Raw genomic sequence first — 21,084 nt, forward strand, 5'->3', positions numbered from 1 at the left:
AATTTTTTATGAATAAATAATCTATAATTCAATAATCGCAATATATGGCAGTTTGTTGTACAAAAACCGAATGTATATATAAGATATTTTAAGGGTTGGGGTCGCTTCATGATTGCTTGTTCTAAAATGGGTCGCTATATTTGAAAGGTTGGGAACCACTGCTCTAAACCTATCCTCGCCATGTACCTCCAGTTCAGTTTAGTTTAGATTAGAGATACAGCGCGGAAACTTCGGTCCACTGAGTCCACCGAGTCCGCGCCGACCAGCGATCCCCGAACACTGGCACTATCCTACGAGGGACAATTTTTTTTAACCTACAAACCTGCACGTCTTTGGGGCGCGAGAGGAAACCAGAGCACCCGGGGAAAACCCACGCGGGTCACGGGGAGAGAACGTACAAACTCCATGCACACAGCACCCGTGGTCAGGATGGAACCCAGGTCGCCGGCGCTGTGAGGCAGCAACTCTACCGCTGCGCCACTCCCCACAGGCACCTCTGTTTAATTTTTGCACCCAATAAATTGTCTTTTTATGCACATGCACATTTTCAGGGTGTGGCATTTGGCAGATTTATTCTTAAGCTGCTGTCAGAGGATCGCGCGCCCCATCATTTGGCACTGCAGAGATAATGGCCTCTGCAGTCCTAACGATTTAACTGATAGGCTGTCCTGTAGTGAACGGTGCTGTGAAGACATCGGGAGCTCAGTGTTTGATCTGCGAGCTCTGTTGAGACATGGATAGAGCCGATGTGAAGAGGATGTTTCAACTAGAGTCATAGAGTCAGAGAGTGATACAGTGTGGAAAAAGGCCCTTCAGCCCAACTTGCCCACACCGGCCAACAATGTCCCAGCTACACTAGTCCCACCTGCGTGCGCTCAGTCCATAGCCCTCCTAAACGTGTCCTATCCATAAGGAGTGGGACTAGAGGTCAAAGCCACTGTCACTGCACTGAGTAGCTCCTTCAGTGACAGACTCCTTCACCCCAAGTGCGTGAAGGAGAGATATAGGAGGTCCTTCCTTCCCGCTGCTGTGAGACTGCACAACCAGCACTGCTCCCAGCAGATGAGTCAACAATAACAGTTAAGGAATACACAGTACATTGATGACAATTTATCCTTGTCTTTACTTTTATTTATCATGAATGTTCTCTTGCTATCCACTTTGCTGCTGTAACACTGTAAATTTCCCCGGTGTGGGACAAATAAAGGAATATATTATATTATTGAAGGACTTTTCTTTAGGAAGGAGATGAGGATGAATTTATTTCGTCAGAGGGTGGTGAATCTGTGGAATTCTTTGCCACAGAAGACTGCGGAGGCCAAGTCGATGGATATTTTTAAGGCAGAGATAGATAGATTCTTGATTAGTACCGGTGTCAGGGGAGAAGGCAGGAGAATGGGGTTAGGAGGGAGAGATAGAGCGGCCATGATTGAATGGCGGAGTGGACTTGATGGGCCGAATGGCCTAATTTTGCTCCTATCACTTATGATCTTACGACTGTGTCAAGTGTAGGAGCAGGAAACATTGGAGCGATACAATCCATTCGTGCAATAACTACCACTGTGCACAAAGGTGCTTTGAAATCACTGATCTAATCAAATCTTGATATCTGGGTCACAGCCCCTTTGAGGAAACAACTTCAAACTGCAATGGCGACTCTAATGGCAGAGAATATTCTGGAACACAGGTGTACAGTAAGGGGCATTTTGACTTGATGCATCATGGCCTGGTTCGGCAACTCGAATGGCCAGGAACGTCAGGCCACTGCCCGGCCCATCATTTTGAGAGTCCCCTGACTCTCAGTCGCGAAGAAGGGTCTCGCTCGGCCTGAATCGTCACCTATTCCTTTTACCCAGAGATGCTGCCCGTTCCTGCTGGGTTACTCCAGCGTTTTGTGTTCATCCGGTTTAAACCAGCATCTGCAGTTCCTCCCTACACATGACACCAGCAGAATTGTTTGTAGAGATACAAATTTCCCACCCAATCTTTAGCAGAGAGACGCAAATGACTTGAAGAGCTAAAAGGATAAGGAAATCAGTCCAGGCAAGCCATGACCTTAAGGTATTGTACACGAATGTGTGAACCTGGTAGATCATTATCTCTCTTCATCCCAAGCTCTGGGCCGAGAGCAAATGAAGGGAGTTTGTCAGGAACAATTGGTCTCTGAAGGCACATCAACAATCATTGTCCTCTCCGTATGGATTCAGTCTTTCTATGATCTGTATCTCATCGCTGTAAGTGGCATCTTGCAGCATGCATCCATGCTAATGCATGGCCTAAGTCACAATAGCGACTGTACCTTAAACACAGTGTAAGAAAATAACTGCAGATGCTGGTACAAATCGAAGGTATTTATTCACAAAATGCTGGAGTAACTCAGCAGGTCAGGCAGCATCTCAGGAGAGAAGGAATGGGCGACGTTTCTGAAGAACCCTCAAAGAGGGGTCTCGACCCGAAACGTCGCCCATTCCTTCTCTCCTGAGATGCTGCCTGACCCGCTGAGTTACTCCAGCATTTTGTGCATAAATGACCTTAAAGACAAGTGCACTTAAAATTTTACAAATTTGACACTTCGCACATGGATAATGAATACTTTGGCATTTTTTCAAAGGGTCAAAATTCGAGGAACATTAGCTTTGCAAAAACACCTTGGAGATTTGTGTGGCCCGGTGGCGCGGCGGTAGAGTTGCTGCCTTACAGCACTTGCAGCGCCGGAGACCCGGGTTCGATCCCGACCACGTGTGCTGTCTGTTCGGAGTCTGTACGCTCTTCCCCGTGGTGTCTCCGAGATCTTCGGCTTCCTCCCACATTCCAAAGGCGTACAGGTTTGTAGTCTAATTGGCTTTGTGTAAGTGTAAACTGTCCCGAGCGTGTGCGGGATAGTGTTAGCGTGCGGGGATCGCTGGTCGGTCGGTGCAGACTCGGTGGGCCGAAGGGCCTGTTTCCGCGCTGTGCTGGTAAACTAAACTAAAGAACAAATGATCTCTTGGAGGTTTACAGTTTGGAAGTTATTTTTTCACAAGTGATGAAGCCTCATTAAGAGGAGGGATGTTTGCAAACGAAGCAGCAGCAGGTCACTGCTGGTCAACATAATCACATAATCAGTTACAGAAATGCCACAAATTGAAGAGATAATTAATCGCGGACAGTGAGTGCAGTAAATGGTTACAAGGTGCCAGGCTTTGCCCTGTAAAGGGCCCTGGAAATGGAGGTTTGGCATTTTAAATTAACAGAAAAATATCTCAACGTTAGCCATCCTGAAATGACCCAATATCCTGCAGCTCACTTCATTATTTCCGATACTTCTACGTTGCTGAATAAAGGCACCAGGGTTTTATAATGAAAGACTATTTCCAGAAAACGACCTGAGGTGACCCTCCTCAGCTGTTGCCTGTCTCACCGAACTTTAGTTTGGTTTAGCTTCAAGATACAGAGCTGAAACAGGCCCTTCGGCCCACCGAGTCCGTGCCGACCAGCGATCCACCAGCACTCTCCTGCACACGAGGGGCAATTTTTAAATGATTTTACCGAACCAATAACCTACAAAACTAAACATCTTCGCCCTTGCCGACCAAGATGCCCCTTCTACACTACTCCCACCTTTAGTTTAACTTTAGTTTTGTTTAGAGATACAGCACAGAAACAGGCCCTTCGGCCCACCGAGTCAATGCCGACCAGCAATCGCTTCGTACACTAGTACTATCCTACACACACTTGCAGTTTTGTTTTACAGAAGCTAATTAACCTACAAACCTGGACGTCTTTGGAGTGTGGGAGGAAACTGGAGCACCCAGAGAAAACCCACATGGTCATGGGGAGAACAATAGACAATAGACAATAGGCAATAGGTGCAGGAGGAGGCCATTTGGCCCTTCGAGCCAGCACCACCATTCAATGTGATCATGGCTGATCATTCTCAATCAGTACCCCGTTCCTGCCTTCTCCCCATAACCCCTGACTACGCTATCCTGAAGAGCTCTATCGAGCTCTCTCTTGAATATATTCAGAACGTACAAACTCCGGACAGACAGCGCCCGTGGTCAGGATCGAACCCGGGTCTCTGGCGCTGTGAGGCAGCAACTCTACCGCTGTGCCATTGTGCGGCCCTTACAGTTCCACTGGGACTGTGTGTTTTGTTCGAGACTCGAGCATCTGAAGTTTCTTGTGGACTCCACACTCTTTTGTCTCCTCTCATAACTCAATAGACAATAGACAATAGGTGCAGGAGGAGGCCATTCGGCCCTTCGAGCCAACACTGCCATTCAATGTGATCATGGCTGATCATTCTCAATCGGTACCCCGTTCCTGCCTTCCCCCCATACCCCCTGACTCCGCTATCCTTAAGAGCTCTATCTAGCTCTCTCTTGAATGCATTCAGAGAATTGGCCTCCACTGCCTTCTGAGGCAGAGAATTCCACAGATTCACAACTCGCTGACTGAAAAAGTTATTCAAACTTTTCCCAAGGAATAAGGCTTCCTTGAAACCTGATCTCTTCTGGAATGCAGGTTCACGCAAAGCCCCGGCCAGATACATCTGCCTCATATTCCTTCTTCTCCCAGCTGAGAAACAGCCATAAAAATTATACTATACTTGTAACTCTTGAGGGATGGATTTGAACATCAGGGGTTTTTTTCGGAATTAGTACCATTAATTCAATAACGGGCAGCACGGTGGCGCAGCGGTAGAGTTGCTGCCTTACAGCACCAGAGACCCGAGTTCGATCCTGACCACGGGTGCTGACACAAAATGCTGGAGTAACTCAGCGTGTCAGGCAGCATCTCAGGAGAGAAGGAATGGGTGGCGTTTCGGGTCGAGACCCTTCTTCATAATCTGAATCAGAGTAGGAAGAAGGGTCTCGAGCTGAAATGTCACCCATTCCTTCTCTCCTGAGATGCTGCCTGACCCGCTGAGTTACTCCAGCATTTTACAATACAATACAATATATCTTTATTGTCATTGTGCCCAGGGATACAACGAGATTGGGAATGCGCCTCCCATACGATGCAATAATTTAAGTAATTAACAGCAACCCAACGAAACGAAACAATTGTAACAGTTTTTAGACAGGGTAAAGTGCAAGTTGATCTATGCGTTGTGGCCATCCGGCTCAGCAGGACCGGTTCATAGCAGCTATGGCCCTGGGGATGAAGCTGTTCCTGAGTCTGGAGGTGCGGGCGTAGAAGGCCTTGTATCGTCTGCCCGATGGAAGGAGTTCGAACAGGGGTGTGAAGAGTCTTTGTGGATGCTGGTGGCTTTTCTGAGGTATCGTGTGTTGTAGATGCCCTCCAAGTCTGTTGCTGTGTTCCGATGGCCCTCTGAGCTCTATGGACTACCCGCTGTAGAGCTTTCCTTTCTGCCTCCGTGCAGCTGAGGTACCAAACAGGGATGCCATGCGTTAGGATGCTCTCTATGGTGCAGCGGTAGAAGGTCGTCAGCAGCTGTTGGGGTAGACCAGACTTTTTCAGTATTCTTAAGTAGAACTGTCTTTGTTGTGCCTTCTTGACCAGCGCAGCAGTGTTATTGGACCATGTTAGGTCCTCCGAAATGTGAGTGCCCAGAAACTTGAAGCTGGACACTCTCTCCACACTGTCCCCGTTGATAGAGATCAGGGCATATTCCCCGTTATGTGACCTACGGAAGTTGATGATCAGCTCCTTGGTCTTGGTGGTATTTAGGGACAGGTTGTTATCCGAGCACCAGTCCGCCAGGTTCTGCACCTCCGCTCTATAGTTTGTTTCATCCCCGTTGGTGATCAGCCCGATCACCGTTGTGTCGTCTGCAAATTTGACAATGGTGTTGGTGTCGAATGCAGGAACACAGTTGTGTGTGAAGAGGGAGTAGAGCATGGGGTTCAGAACACAGCCCTGTGGTGTGCCGTTACTCAGGGTGATAGTGGAGGACAGGTGCGGGCCCATTCTTTTGTGATGCCTTCGATTTGGACCAACATCTGCAGTTATTTCCCCACCTGACTACGGGCGCCGTCTGTACGGAGTTTGTACGTTCTCCCCGTGACCTGCGTGGGTTTTCTCCAAGATCTTCGGTTTCCTCGCACACTCCAAAGACGTGCAGGTTTGTGGGTTAATTGGCTTGGTTACAAATGTAAAATTGTCCCTAGTGTGTGTAGGATGGTGTTAGTGTGCGGGGATCGCTGGTCGATGCGGGCACGATGGGCCGAAGGGCCTGTTTCTGCTCTGTATTCTAAACTAAACTAAACTAAAATCTTTCCTCTGTTGTGTGCAAAGTGATGTTACATAAGCACCTTAAATTCTTCTTGTGAAAGATCAGAATGGTGAATGAAATAGAAATTGAACTTAAGTAGAGACCTACACAATTATTGTGCATTACGCACATGCTTGGATAGAGTGGATGTGGGGAGAATGTTTCCACTAGTGGGAGAGTCTAGGACCAGAGGTCAAGGCATCAGACTTAAAGGACAATAGACAATAGACAATAGGTGCAGGAGGAAGCCATTCAGCCCTTCGAGCTAGCACCGCCATTCAATGTGATCATGGCTGATCATTCCGAATCAGTACCCCGTTCCTGCCTTCTCCCCATACCTCCTGACTCCGCTATCCTTAAGAGCTCTATCTAGCTCTCGCTTGAATGCATTCAGAGAATTGGCCTCCACTGCCTTCTGAGGAAGAGAATTCCACAGATTCACAACTCTCTGACTGACAAAGTTTTTCCTCATCTCAGTTCTAAATGGCCTACCCCTTATTCTTAAACTGTGGCCCCTTGTTCTGGACTCCCCCAACATTGGGAACATGTTTCCTGCCTCTAACGTGTCCAACCCCTTAATAATCTTGTACGTTTCGATAAGATCTCCTCTCATCCTTCTAAATTCCAGTGTATACAAGCCTAGTCGCTCCAGTCTTTCAACATATGACAGTCCCGCCATTCCGGGAATTAACCTAGTAAACCTACGCTGCACACAGTACTCCAGGTGCGGTCTCACTAGGGCCCTGTACAACTGCAGAAGGACCTCTTTACTCCTATACTCAACTCCTCTTGTTATGAAGGCCAACATTCCATTGGCTTTCTTCACTGCCTGCTGTACCTGCATGCTTCCTTTCAGTTCCTTTAGGATGGAGATGAGGAGGAATTTATGTCGTCAGATGGTGGTGAATGTGTGGAATTCTTTGCGCAGAAGGCTGTAGAGGCGGTCAATGGGTATTTTTAAGTCAGAGATAGATAGATTCGTGATTAGTATGAGTGTCAGGGTTTTGGGGAGAAGGCAGGAGAATACGGTTGGGAGGGAAAGATAGATCAGCCATGATTGAATGGCTGAGTGGACTTAATGGTTTGGATGGGCTAATTCAGCTCTGATCACTTATGAAGATGCAACATGCAGCAGAGGACAAATGTGGACTTCCCACTCGACTGTGGGACGGATCTTCTGTGAACTTAATTGCTGGTGTCAAACCTTCAAGCCTAAAAGACGGTAAGATTCCCAATACTGTCCATACTAAAAATAGACACAAAAAGCTGGAGTAACTCAGCAGGTCAGTCAGCATCTCTGGAGGGAAGGAATGGGTGACGTTTCGGGTGGGGAGACCCTTCTCCCTGACTCCCCAGTCTCAATAGACAATAGACAATAGGTGCAGGAGGAGGCCATTCGGCCCTTCGAGCCAGCACCGCCATTCAATGTGATCATGGCTGATCATTCTCAATCAGTACCCCGTTCCTGCCTTCTCCCCATACCCCCTGACTCCGCTATCCTTAAGAGCTCTATCTAGCTCTCTCTTGAATGCATCACCTATTCCTTTTCTCCAGAGATGCTGTCTGACCCGCTGAATTACTCCGGTATGTTGCGTCTATCTTTGGTTTAAACCAGCATCTGCAGTTCCTTCCTACACACGGTCCAAACTAAGCAACTTCACAAGCATTTGCATAACCAACTCCATTTGTAGAGCGTCTTTGAAGCTCTTAAATGGGTTTTTTTACAGTTTCAAAGATATTAATATCACCTTCCCAAATTTGATTAAACTTAAGCATATTTAATGCACTCGGGAACTTAACATCAATGAAAATACTTCTTTAAACTTTTTTTTAAGACGTGTTCTCTCATTTAAAATGTTTTTACTCACAGATGATGAGCCTTAGTCCTACTAAACCTAATTTTAATGCAAATTCCATTTTCAGATATATCTGCAGAATTGTGGCAGGTTACACTTTTAAATTAAATCAAGGAATGAATTTTAAAGCAATTTATTTTCTTTCAGTGCATAAGAAGCATGCCAACTGTGGAGGTTCATTGCCAGTATTAATTTTGCAATTATGCAAATAATCTCAAGCGGAAACTTAAACTTGAAACCTTCCGTGAAAATAGGTGTTATGTTGAGCACATTTGCAGTCGGGAATAGCAACTTGATATTCCAACAGAGAGATTGCAAACTATATTATTAGGAGGCTGCAAATGCTGGTTTACACCGAAGATAGACAAAGGACACTGGAGTAACTCAGCGGGTCAGGCAGCATCTCTGCAGAGAAGGAATGGGTGACGTTTCGGGTCGAGACCCTTCTTCAGACTGAGAGTCGGGGGGAGAGTCTGTGGAATTCTCTGCCTCAGAAGGCAGTGGAGGCCAATTCTCTGAATGTATTCAAGAGAGAGCTAGATAGAGCTCTTAAGGATAGCGGAGTCAGGGGGTATGGGGAGAAGGCAGGAACGGGGTACTGAGAATGATCAGCCATGATCACGTTGAATGGTGGTGCTGGCTCGAAGGGCCGAATGGCCTCCTCCTTCACCTATTGACTATTGTCTATTGAGAGGGAGTCTTTAGACATGTAAAGGTACACACAGCATGTAAGGTGTGAAAAGGACAGATCTAAGCAGACGGTGATCGAGGAAATGTGCAAAGGTTCATTGTTGGCTGAGGGGAAGATGACAACGAGGCATGCAAACAGTAAAATTAATCAGGAGGACAGCGAAACTAGTCGGAGACTGAGGGAGGGGGAGGAATGGAGAGAGAGGGAAAGTACTTTTAACGGCACAAATGGACCTACGCACTGAAAGGAGAATATTTATTCACTTATTAGTTTACTGTGTAGTGAAAATTGGCAATTCAATCTTCAAACCGTGTCTCACGTCCCATTATTTTGTTTCTTCTTGGAAATGAAAAATGTTTTAATTAAATATCCAGTCAGCAACTAAACTGAAGCAGGTGGTGTTGATGTAAAGCTATTGGTTGAAAGATTCCAGGGGTTTAAGAGCAAAGGAAGGACACAACGAACTGCAAATGCTGAAATCTAGAGCAAAACCCAAAGTGCTGGAGTAACTCCGTGGGTCGGGCAGCATCTGTGGAGGGAATGGCAGATGATGTTTCGTGTTGGGACCCTTCAGAGTGATGGAATAAGGGGGCGTGGGGGAGGGGGGGGGGAGTTGGAAAGGAGAGGTGGGAGTAGGGCAAAGCTTGGCAAATGAGTGTTCGGGGTATGGAACTCACTAGTGAAAAGAGCACAAACCCTCAAGGCATTTCAACAGTAGAGTCGTTGAGTCATATGACATGAAAACAGGCTCTTCAGCCCAACTTGCCCACTATGGCCAACATACCCCACCAACATTAGTCCCACCTGCCTGCTTTTGGCCCATATCACTCTAAACCAAAGATACTAGAGGAACAAGATGGGCCACTCCGTTGAAATCGCCTATACTGAAGTGTAGTACGCAAAGGAGCCATTTTAGTAGGCAAAACCCGCCGTTCGCTCTGCCTCTCGCAGTGTAATCAGTGTTTTGGGGAACAGTATGTGTGATGATACCATTAAAATGCAGAATACATCTCATCTAGCAATTCACAGATTTTTTTAATTTTAATTTTTAAATGTTTCTGCAGGTTTCTGTCTACTAAAATGGCGTCGTGACGTGCTACGGTTTTTAGGGTCGAGCGGTCTATCTTGTTCCTCTAGTATCTTTGCTCTAAACCTATCCTATCCGTGCACCTGCCTAAATGTTCTTAAACATTGCGATAGCACCTGGCCCAACTACCTCATCCAACAGCTCGTTCCATACACCCACCACCCCTGATGTAAAAAAGTGATCCCTCTTGTTTCTATTAAATCATTATCCCTTCACCTTAAACCCATGTCCTCTGTTTCTCGATTCCCAACCCAGGGCAAAAATCTCTGTGAGTTTACACGATCATTTTGTCCACCTTTTGTACACTCTGCCTCAGAAGGCAGTGGAGGCCAGTTCTCTGAATGCATTCAAGAGAGAGCTAGATAGAGCTCTTAAGGATAGCGGAGTCAGGGGGTATGGGGAGAAGGCAGGAACGGGATACTGATTGAGAATGATCAGCCATGATCACATTGAATGGCGGTGCTGGCTTGAAGGGCCAAATGGCCTCCTCCTGCACCTATTGTCTATTGTCTATTGTAAGATCACCCCTCACCACCCTGCGCTCCAAGGAATAAAGCCCTAGCCTGCTCAACCTTTCCCTGTAACTCAGTCCCTCGAGTCCTGGCAACATCCTGGTAAATCTTCTCTGAATCCTTTCAAGCTTTGACAACATCTTTCATGTAACACGCTGCCCAAAACTGAATGCAATACTCTAAATGTGGCCTCACCGACATCTAAAATAACTGTAACATGACCTTCCAACTTTTATACTCAATACTCCGACTGATGAATACTTGAATAGTCTTTTATTCACAAAATGCTGGAGTAACTCAGCAGGTCAGGCAGCATCTCAGGAGAGAAGGAATGGGTGACGTTTCGGGTCGAGACTCTCCTTCAGTCTGAAGAAGGGTCTCGACCCGAAACGTCACCCATTCCTTCTCTCCTGAGATGCTGCCTGACCTGCTGAGTTACTCCAGCATTTTCTGAATAAATACCTTCGATTTGTACCAGCATCTGCAGTTATTTTCTTACAATACTTTAAGAGTCTATCACTGCATCTCAAAACTAAACAAAATGTTTAAAAATCACGTCTAACTCTTGCCATGTAATTTGTAATATCTGCATCTTGAGAATGTGCAAAATGTCTGGCTATCTGTTTTTCACCGAGATAACGCAAATAAATGCAGTTCTACTGCAATTTAAACCTTTGACTCAATTGAATCAATAATGAGCCATCTCTGTTGTCTGAAGCACGTTATTAAATTTATCAGGAACCAGAGTAAAGGGGAATACTATCTTAAGGTGCAGAGAGTTACCAACATTCATTCACGACCAAGGTCTGATATTACAAAGTACATGGCAAGAGTTAGACGTGCTTTTTTTAAATGTTGTTTAGTGTAAAGATACAGCATGGAAACAAACCCTTCGGCCCAAGAAGTCAATCACCCATTCACACTACGTGTCGGAAAGAAAACTGCAGATGCTGGATTAAATGGATTAAAAGTTGCTGTATTGTTTAAATTAATACTGACCAGCTAATTAATTTATTGCATTGTATGGGAGGCGCATTCCCAATCTCGTTGTACCCCTCCCTGTACAATGACAATAAAGATATATTGTATTGTATTGTATTGTATTAAATCGAAGGTCGGCACAAAATGCTGGAGTAACTCAGCGGGTCAGTCTGAAGACATAGAAACATAGAAACATAGAAAATAGGTGCAGGAGTAGGCCATTCGGCCCTTCGAGCTTGCAACGCCATTCAATATGATCATGGCTGATCATCCAACTCAGTATCCCGTACCTGCCTTCTCTCCATACCCCCTGATCCCTTTAGCCACAAGGGCCACATCTAACTCCCTCCTAAATATAGCCAATGAACTGGCCTCAACTACCTTCTGTGGCAGAGAATTCCACAGATTCACCACTCTCTGTGTGAAAAAAAACTTTCTCATCTCGGTCCTAAAAGACTTCCCCCTTATCCTTAAACTGTGACCCCTTGTTCTGGGGTCTTGACCTGAAACATCACCCATTCTTTCTCTCCAGAGATGCTGCCTGTCCCGCTGAGTTACTCCAGCATTTTGTCTCCACTCATTCACACTCGTTCTATGTTTCCCCACTTCCTCATCCACTCCCTACGTATTCAGTGCAGGGAGGAACTGCAGATGCCGGTTGAAACCAAAGATAGACACAAAGTGCTGGAGTAACTCAACGGGACAGGCAGCATCTCTAGAGAGAAGGAATGGCTGACGTTTCGGGTCGAGACCGAAGGGTGGAAATGTTGGGTCTATCCCTACATATTCAGGGCGGTTTTACAGAGGGCCAATTAACCCTCAAACATGCACGGCTTTGGGATGTGGGGGGAAACCGGAAAACACGGAGGAGACTCGCGCGGTCACAGAGAGAACATGCAAACTCCACACAGACAGCACCCGGGGTCAGGATTGAACCCTGAGAGGTGGCGCTGTGAGACAGCGGCTCGACCAGAAGTTAAAAACTCCAAAAGATTCAAAGTTAATGATTTATCTAGGGGAACACAACAATTAAGATGGTCTCGGCTTACTGGAGAAAAAAAGACATGGGACATTTCCAAATGGTTTCCTGGGATTCAACTACATAAACCATCCTCGAAAGATCAATAATGCTCTCATTTTATATTCACGTCACAGAAAATGATGGGATGCCAAATCGCTCCACTGAATAAACAAATAAAATAACGTGCATCAAATTTCAAATTGCTCAATGAATTTGATAGCTTAGAAGTAACAGCTGCCGAGGGCTTTCATAATTTAATTTCTATGTAACACAGTCATAAGAACATTGCAATTAGGAGCATGAGCCCTCGAAACCTGCTCCACTGCTCAACAAGACCACGGTTGCTCCAATCTTGGCCTCAGTTTCTCTTTCCTATCTGTTCAGCTTAGCTCCGACTCTCAGTCTGAGGAAGGGTCTCGACCCGAAACGTCAGCCATTCCTTCTCTCCAGGGATGCTGCCCATCCCGCTGAGTTACTCCAGCATTCTGTGTCTATCTTTGGTGTAAATCGGCATCTGCAGTTCCTCTTTACATATGTTGTCTGTTCCACTGTGAAATCTCCTCGAGGTAATGCCTACTTTGAAGAGGTTCTCCTCCTGTCTCCGACGAGAGTTCTGCAACACCCTCTCTCGATGCTCGACATCTTTCTGAATCATCGTCCCTTTTCTTCTGTGTTTTGACACCTTACCCTCCCATATCTCCATGTCTCTCTCTCACCTGACTCTCAGTCTGAAGAAGGGTCTCGACACATTCCCTCTCTCCAGAGATGTTGCCTGACCCGCTGAGTTGCTCCAGCATTTTGTTTCTACCTTCAGTGCAAACCAGCATCTGCAGTTCCTTACAACACAACATAGTTCCTGTCCTGATTGTAATCATGTTCAGTCTTTTCATGGAGTGGATATCACTTAAAAACTTTTCTAGACAATAGACAACAGGTGCAGGAGGAGGCCATTTTGCCCTTCGAGCCAGCACCGCCATTCACTGTGATCATGGCTGATCATCCACATTCACCGTACCGCGGTACACGTGACAATAACAATGTAAACTAAACCGATTTAAAATACCACAGTGGGACATGGTGAACCAATTATGACCCATCCATGTTCAACGATTAAATGGGCAACTTCAAATGGGTTCCCCAGACTCTGTAGAAAGCAGTGTGGCATTGCATGGACAGCTTGGTTTATCGACAGCTCGACCCACCACCGCCAGAAATTGCAGAGATTTGTAGATGGAGCCCAGTCCATCGCACAGACCAGGCACCCCACCATCCACTCCATCTGCAGGTCACGCTGTCTTGGTGAGAGCAGCTGACACAATCCCCACTCCCATCGGGCAGAAGATACAGAAATTTACATGTGCACACCACCAGACTCAGAAACCTCTTCCCATCTGTTACTGGACTTCTGAATGGTCCTTCCAGGGTACAGTTCTGGTTCTCAAACCTATCTCATTGCAGACGTTAGACTTTCTTTCTCAAACTAAAGGTAGACACAAAATGCTGGAGTAACTCAGCGGGTCAGGCAGCATCTCGGGAGTGAAGGAATGGGAGACGTTTTGGATCAAGACCCTTCTTCAGACTGATTCTCTCCGACACTGTCGTGCCACAATGCTGAGAACTACATTCTGCAGCAGTCTGTATCTTTCTCTTCATTCTACCATTTGTACTTGCGTTTGGCTTGATCGTGTTGATGGATGGAATACTTTGTTGTCACACGTAATAAGGCACAGTGAAATTCTTTGTGAACTTGTGAACATCTGATGTCTGTGTGACATTTGCACATCCCCCCTGTGATTCTTGGATGATTCAGTTTCATCCTACATCCTTTAAGCTGGAAAAAGTCCAGAGAAGGCCTTATGACCTAATTGTCTCCTAATAGACCCCCCCCCCCGGAGGTAGACTAAATACTCTCCCTCCCACTCCCTCTCTCCCCCTCTCCCCCTCTCTCCCCCTCTCTCCCTCTCCCTCTCCCTCTCCCTCTCCCTCTCCCTCTCCCTCTCCCTCTCCCTCTCCCTCTCCCTCTCCCTCTCCCTCTCCCTCTCCCTCTCCCTCTCCCTCTCCCTCTCCCTCTCCCTCTCCCTCTCCCTCTCCCTCTCCCTCTCCCTCTCCCTCTCCCCCTCCCCCTCTCCCCCTCTCCCCCTCTCTCCCTCTCTCCCTCTCTCCCTCTCTCCCTCTCCCTCTCCCTCTCCCTCTCCCTCTCCCTCTCCCTCTCCCTCTCCCTCTCCCTCTCCCTCTCCCTCTCCCTCTCCCTCTCCCTCTCCCTCTCCCTCTCCCTCTCCCTCTCCCTCTCCCTCTCCCTCTCCCTCTCCCTCTCCCTCTCCCTCTCCCTCTCCCTCTCCCTCTCCCTCTCCCTCCCCTCTCCCTCTCCCTCTCCCTCTCCCTCTCCCTCTCCCTCTCCCTCTCCCCATCTCCTCCCCCTTCCCAGTTCCCCCACCAGTCTGACTGTCTCTGACCACATTTTATCTCTGTACCGCCCACTCCCCTGACCCTCAGTCTGAAGAAGGGTCTCGACCCCAAGCCTCACCCATTCCTTTCTCTCCAGAGATGCTGCCCGTCCCGCTGAGTTACTCCGGCGTTTTGTGTCTGACCCCCAACGTAGGTCAAATACCCCCACAATATCATGTCACGGTGAAAATGGTCTCAAGCGTCCTCTTACCTGACCTCCCCCGTGTCCTCAGTGACCAGGACATCGGTCTTGCAGCTGGCCAAGGGGCTGATGGACAACTCCACTGGAGGCACGACAAAGCTCTTACTGACGGGCAGCCACAAACCCTGACTCAGGCTGTACGTAGACCTGGGGAAAGAAAGGTGGCCGCTGAACAAACGGACTCACTGCGTCCTTCCAAAGCATTTTATGTTGCTTCCCCCCTGTATGGAGTCGAGGGTGGGGGAGGTAAAGGGACAGGTGTTGCATCTCCTGCAGACGCAGGGGAAGGTACCTGGGGAGGGGGTGGTTTGGATGGGGAGGGGCGAGTTGACCAGGGAGTTGCGGAGGGAACGGTCTCTGCGGAAAGCGGAAAGGGGTGGAGATGGGAAGGTGTGGCCAGCAGTGGGATCCCGTTGGGTGTAGCTAAAATCACCGATTTTAGTCGGCACGGTGGCGCAGCGGTAGAGTTGCTGCCTTACAGTGAATGCAGCGCCGGAGAACCAGGTTCGATCCTGACTACGGGCGCTGTCTGTACGGAGTTTGTACGTTCTCCCCGTGAGCTGCGTGGGTTTTCTCCGAGATCTTCGGTTTCCTCCCACACTCCAAAGACATGCAGGTCTGTAGGTTAATTGGCTTGGTGTAAATGTAAAATTGTCCCCAGTGTGCGTAGAATGGTGTCAGTGCGCGGGGATCGCTGGTCGGCGCGGACTCGGTGGGCCGAAGGGCCTGTTTCCACACTGTATCTCTAAACTAAATTGAACTAAATCACCTTCAGGTAAATTGAAGCCATTTCAGCATTCAGTGGTAGCAAGGAAGAGTGTTTTTATTTGTTCATTCCCAGGATAAGACACTGCAAAAACCTTTTCTGCTGTTTGAGTGAGTTCAATATCTACTTAAGACATTAGAGGAGAATAGATATAGATTTTGGCAAGTTCGGCCGTCATTGACACCAACCTGTCGATATAACGCGAGAGAGGCAGGTGTAAGTCAGTCAGTTCCAACACCTTGTGCGATTAATGGGCCTCAAAGCTCCACAGAATTACTTAGAATCAGATAGAATGATCTGGTGGCAATCACTTCCAGTGCAGATGTGGACTCATAGAATTGCACAACATGGAAACAGACCATTTGGCCCAGCTCCTCCATGCTGTCCCCCACGCTCCATGGTCCATTTGGCCCAGCACCACCATGCTGTCTCCCTTGCTCCATGGTCCATTTGTCCCAGCACCTCCAAGCTCTCATCTTAACCTCATCGCCCACCATTTGGTCCAGTTTAGTTTAGTTTGGTTTAGTTTAGAGATACGGCGCGGAAACAGGCCCTTCAGCCCACCGAGTCCGCGCCGACCAGTGATCCCCGCGCACTAACACAATCCTACACACACTAGGGACATTTTACTCTTATACCAAGCCAATTAAACTACAAACCTGCACGTCTTTGGAGTGTGGGGGGAAACCGACGATAGCGGGGAAAACCCACGCATGTCACGGGGAGAACGTACAAACTCCGTACAGATGGCTCCCGTAGTCGGGATCCAATCTGAGTCTCCGGCGCTGCATTCGCTGTAAGGCAGCAACTCTACCGCTGCGCCACCGTGCCGCTCAAAGGCTCATAGCACCACATGCCTAAATGATTTAAATGTTCCTCAAGATGCTACAGTACTTTAATATCATCAGAATTCCAGTTTCAGCGACCCCCTCTCAATAGACAATAGACAATAGGTGCAGGAGGAGGCCATTCGGCCCTTCGAGCCTGTACGCACCGCCATTCAATGTGATCATGGCTGATCATTCTCAATCAGTACCCCGTTCCTGCCTTCTCCCCATACCCCCTGACTCCGCTATCCTTAAGAGCTCTATCTAGCTCTCTCTTGAATGCACTCAGGCGCTCAGCATTTTCTTGATGTAGAGTGACACGGTGGGGCAGCAGTAGAGACGCTGCCTCACGGCGCCAGAGACCCGGGTTCCTTCCGGACTAAGGGCGCTGTCCGTATGGAGTTTGTACGTTCTCCCCGTGACCCGCGTGGGTTTTCCCTGGGTGCTCCAGTTTCTTCCCACACTCCAAAGACGTACAGGTTTGTAGGTTAGTTGGCTTCGGTAAAAGAATTGTAAATTGTCCCACGTGTGTGTAGGATTGTGCTCAGGGTGGTCGCAGGTCAGCACGGACTTGGTGGGCCGAATCTCTAGAGATTTCTGTGTATCTCTAAAGTCTAAGCAGAGAAAATATAAAAAGCTTAAAACAGGAACAGGTTCTTCATCTACGGTTAGGACTTTGTTAATTGGAGCGCAGGAGGATGAGGAGGGAACTTAGAGGTTTATAAGATCACTAGACCAAGTGGACCTGTTGGGCCCAAATCTCTCCTGCATTGGTGCAGCACCCTCTCCTCCCCCCCTCCCCTCTACCCTCTCCTCCCCCTCCCCCGCTACCCGCTTCCCCTGTCTCCCCTCCCTCCCCCTCCCTCCTCAAACCACCCCCTCACTTCACCTTCTTCGCTATTGCGTATGGTGACAGTGTAGAACAATGAGGTTATTAGCAGTGTAAGAAAATAACTGCAGATGCTGGTACAAATCGAAGGTATTTATTCACAAAGTGCTGGAGTAACTCAGCGGGTCAGGCAGCAACTCAGGAGAGAAGGAATGGGTGACGTTTCGGGCCGAGACCCTCTGAAGAAGGGTCTCGACCCGAAAACGTCACCCATTCCTTCTCTCCTGAGATGCTGCCTGACCTGCTGAGTTACCCCAGCACTTTGTGAATAAGTACCTTTCAAGTTATTAGCAGTGAACAGTGTCGATTAAAGGCAAGAAAGCTGGGGCCATTTTTGCAGTCATCGTTGAATCTATATTTCCACAACTGCACAGTTCTATTTTCACAAGCACTTGAATATAATTAAGAGTCATTCCAGTTGTCAATGCAACAGCTGGAACTCTAAATCTGTCAGAATCCCCACCAGGCATGTAAAATCCCCTCTGTCCCAGCACAGGTGTGACACGGATGAAGCATGATAATCACCTCCACTGTGGGGGATTGAGTGGCCATGTCCCTTGCCCTCTAAACTACAGCAGGTAAATACCATCTGTTTGCCATGGTGCACCGATTTGTTTCATTAGGTGATGTACAAGTGTACAGCTGATGGACGGAGAATGGAACAAGGGATTGGCAGGAGCCGAGACAATCTAATACGGCCGTAATCCTGAGATGGACACAAAAGGCAGGAGTAACTCAGCGGGTCAGCCGGCATCTACGGAGAAAAGGAATCGGTGACGTTTCGGGTCGAGACCTTTCTTCAGACCCGAAACGTCTCGACCAGAAACGTTTCTCCAGAGATGCTGCCTGACCCGCTGAGCTGCTCCAGATTTTTGAGTCTATCTTCAATTTAAACCAGCATCTGCAGTTCCTTCCTACTCGGTACGGTAGCGCAGCGGTAGAGTTGCTGCTTTACAGCGAATGCAGCGCCGGAGACTCAGGTTCGATCCTGACTACGGGTGCTGTACTGTAAGGAGTTTGTACGTTCTCCCCGTGACCTGCGTGGGTTTTCTCCGAGATCTTCGGTTTCCTCCCACACTCCAAAGACGTACAGGTATGTAGGTTAATTGGCTGGGTAAATGTGGGTGTAGGATAGTGTTAATGTGTGGGGATCGCTGGGCGGCACGGACTTGGTGGGCCGAAAAGGCCTGTTTCCGGCTGTATATATATGATGATGATGATAATACTCATGACCATTATCCTAATGTTTTGACTTTAGACTTTAGTTACAGCGTGGAAACAGTCCAGCGATCGCCCCGTACCATCATACCATCCGACACACTAGGGACAGTCTCCAATTTGGAGGAGCCAATTAACCTACAAACCTGCACGTCTTTGGAGTGTGGGAGGAAACCGGGGCACCCGTAGAAAACCCACACGGTCACAGGAGAGCGTACAAACTCCGTACTGACAGCACTCGCAGTTAAGAAATCTCCGAGCTGAGCTCTCCAATGGGTGTTAGCTGCCTCCTTTATGAGTTCACATCTATTCTTGGTTCTCATTAGGGTTGTGTCTTGGTTGTTTGGACCACTGATGGCATTGACAGCCCTGAAGAATCCACGCATATCATTGCTGACAGTCGGTTATTGAGCGCAAGACAGGAAAGCATTGGCCAAAACCGGTTTAGATGGATATTGTGTGTAGGAACTGGCGAAGCTGGTTTATTCCGGAGAGACACAAAAAGCTGGATTAACTCAGCGGGTCAGGCAGCATTTTCATTTACAATTTTGTTTTTAGAGGTGCAGCGCAGAAACAGGCCCTTCGACCCTAAGCGTCCACACCGGCCAGCGACCCCTGCACACTAACACTATCCTACACACGCTAGGGACAATCTACACATGCACCAAGCCAAATAACGTACAAACCAATACACAATAGACAATAGACAATAGGTGCAGGAGGAGGCCATTCGGCCCTTCGAGCCAGCACCGCCATTCAATGAGATCATGGCTGATCATTCACAATCAGTACCCCATTCCTGCCTTCTCCCCATACCCCCTGACTCCGCTATCCTTAAGAGCTCTATCTAGCTCTCTCTTGAATGCATTCAGAGAATTGGCCTCCACTGCCTTCTGAGGCAGAGAATTCCACAGATTCACAACTCTCTCAAACCTGCACGACTTTGGAGTGCGGGAGGAAACCGAAGATCTCGGAGAAAACCCACGCAGGTCACGGGGAGAACGTACAAACTCCGTAGCAAAAAAAAACTGCACCCGTAGTCGGGATGGAACCCGGGTCTCCGGCGCTGCATGCGCTGTAAGGCAGCAACTCTACCACCCGTGCCTCCAATCACATGAGAAGAGGAATAGGCAACGTTTCGGGTCGAGATGTCATCACCATTGATAGGTTTGCGCCCAAGAACTAGAAAAGGACGATGGTAAAATAAATTATTTTTTTACCTGAATATCTTTTCTGGAGCCAGTTCTCCAGTCACAAGATCGTAACCTCTTTCCAGGGTCGTGTATGGCCATGGCCTACATGCAGGAAGATTGTAAAAAGTTAGGAAATGAGAGAGCAGCAAAACAACTCAATTGTTTTTAACATAATCAATGGCGTGTTGGTGGGGCGAGCCACTGGGTGTTGTATGTGTCTAGTGCTCTGGTGTAAATCCAGAGGCCGCTCGCTAGCAATGTTTGTGCAGGCCTCCCCTCCAGCACATAACCTCTGCATCATCAAGACCTGGCTTGGCTGGCGGTGAGGGGAGCCCTCCCTGTCAGATCCTTCCTGCATCGCCGGAACCTCACTACCAGCGCACGCTGCCCTCGGGACGGCTGCTACGGAGAGGAGACGGTGGCCCACCTCTTCGCAGAGTGTGGATTTGCCAAGAGAGTCTGGAGAGGTTTGCAGGGGTCCCTGTCACGATTTATTCCGAGCAGCTCCGTCACAGAGGACTCTGTGATCGACGGACTGTTCCCAGGGACGCATTCAGAGACTGACATCGAGTGCCGCTGGAAAGTCATCAAGTCGGTGAAAGACGCTCTTTGGTCTGCCCGAGCTTTGTTGCCCTCCCGGCGGAGCGAGCTGTCCATTAGGAAATGTTGCTGACTGGGACCGCTGCAGACTGCAGGAGTACGTGCTGAGGGACGCACTGAAGCTTGGTGCAGCCAACGCCTAGGCCCTGTGGGGGAGGACAACAGTCTAGGGTCCTTTCGCTGCTGGACATGGGTGGCAGGGTGTGGTGGAGAGAAACGCCCCTCCAAATAAGGGGTATAAGAAAATAACTGCAGATGCTGGTACAAATCGAAGGTATTTATTCACAAAATGCTGGAGTAACTCAGCAGGTCAGGCAGCATCTCGGGAGAGAAGGAATGGGTGACGTTTCGGGTCGAGACCCTTCTTCACCATAAGAGATTCTGTGTAAATCTGGCAATGGATACCTGTATTGAACGTGTAACCTCCGGGAATGTCGGATGGAGTTTGTGAAAAGAAAATGTTTTTGTAAATATTTATTACTGATATATATTTTAAGAAATCAAGACTCTCGCAGTGCCTCCTGGTGGCAACACATGGTAGCTGGGGAGACCTTCAGTCCCAGGCTAAACTGCACG

General features: G+C 48.1%; 1 protein-coding gene across 1 annotated transcript in view; it reads right to left on the bottom strand.

The window, feature by feature from the left end:
- Positions 1-21,084, bottom strand: part of LOC144608288 (astrotactin-2-like) — a 908,904-nt gene that overhangs the window by 372,933 nt on the left and 514,887 nt on the right. Inside the window, exons 9-10 of the mRNA XM_078425904.1 lie at positions 19,936-20,010; positions 15,025-15,162 (exon numbers count right to left, since the gene is read on the bottom strand). Coding sequence (XP_078282030.1) covers positions 15,025-15,162; positions 19,936-20,010 — 213 coding nt within the window. The remainder of the gene's footprint in view (positions 1-15,024; positions 15,163-19,935; positions 20,011-21,084) is intronic.

Source organism: Rhinoraja longicauda, chromosome 31 (assembly GCF_053455715.1).
Source record: "Rhinoraja longicauda isolate Sanriku21f chromosome 31, sRhiLon1.1, whole genome shotgun sequence".
Taxonomy (NCBI): domain Eukaryota; kingdom Metazoa; phylum Chordata; class Chondrichthyes; order Rajiformes; family Arhynchobatidae; genus Rhinoraja; species Rhinoraja longicauda.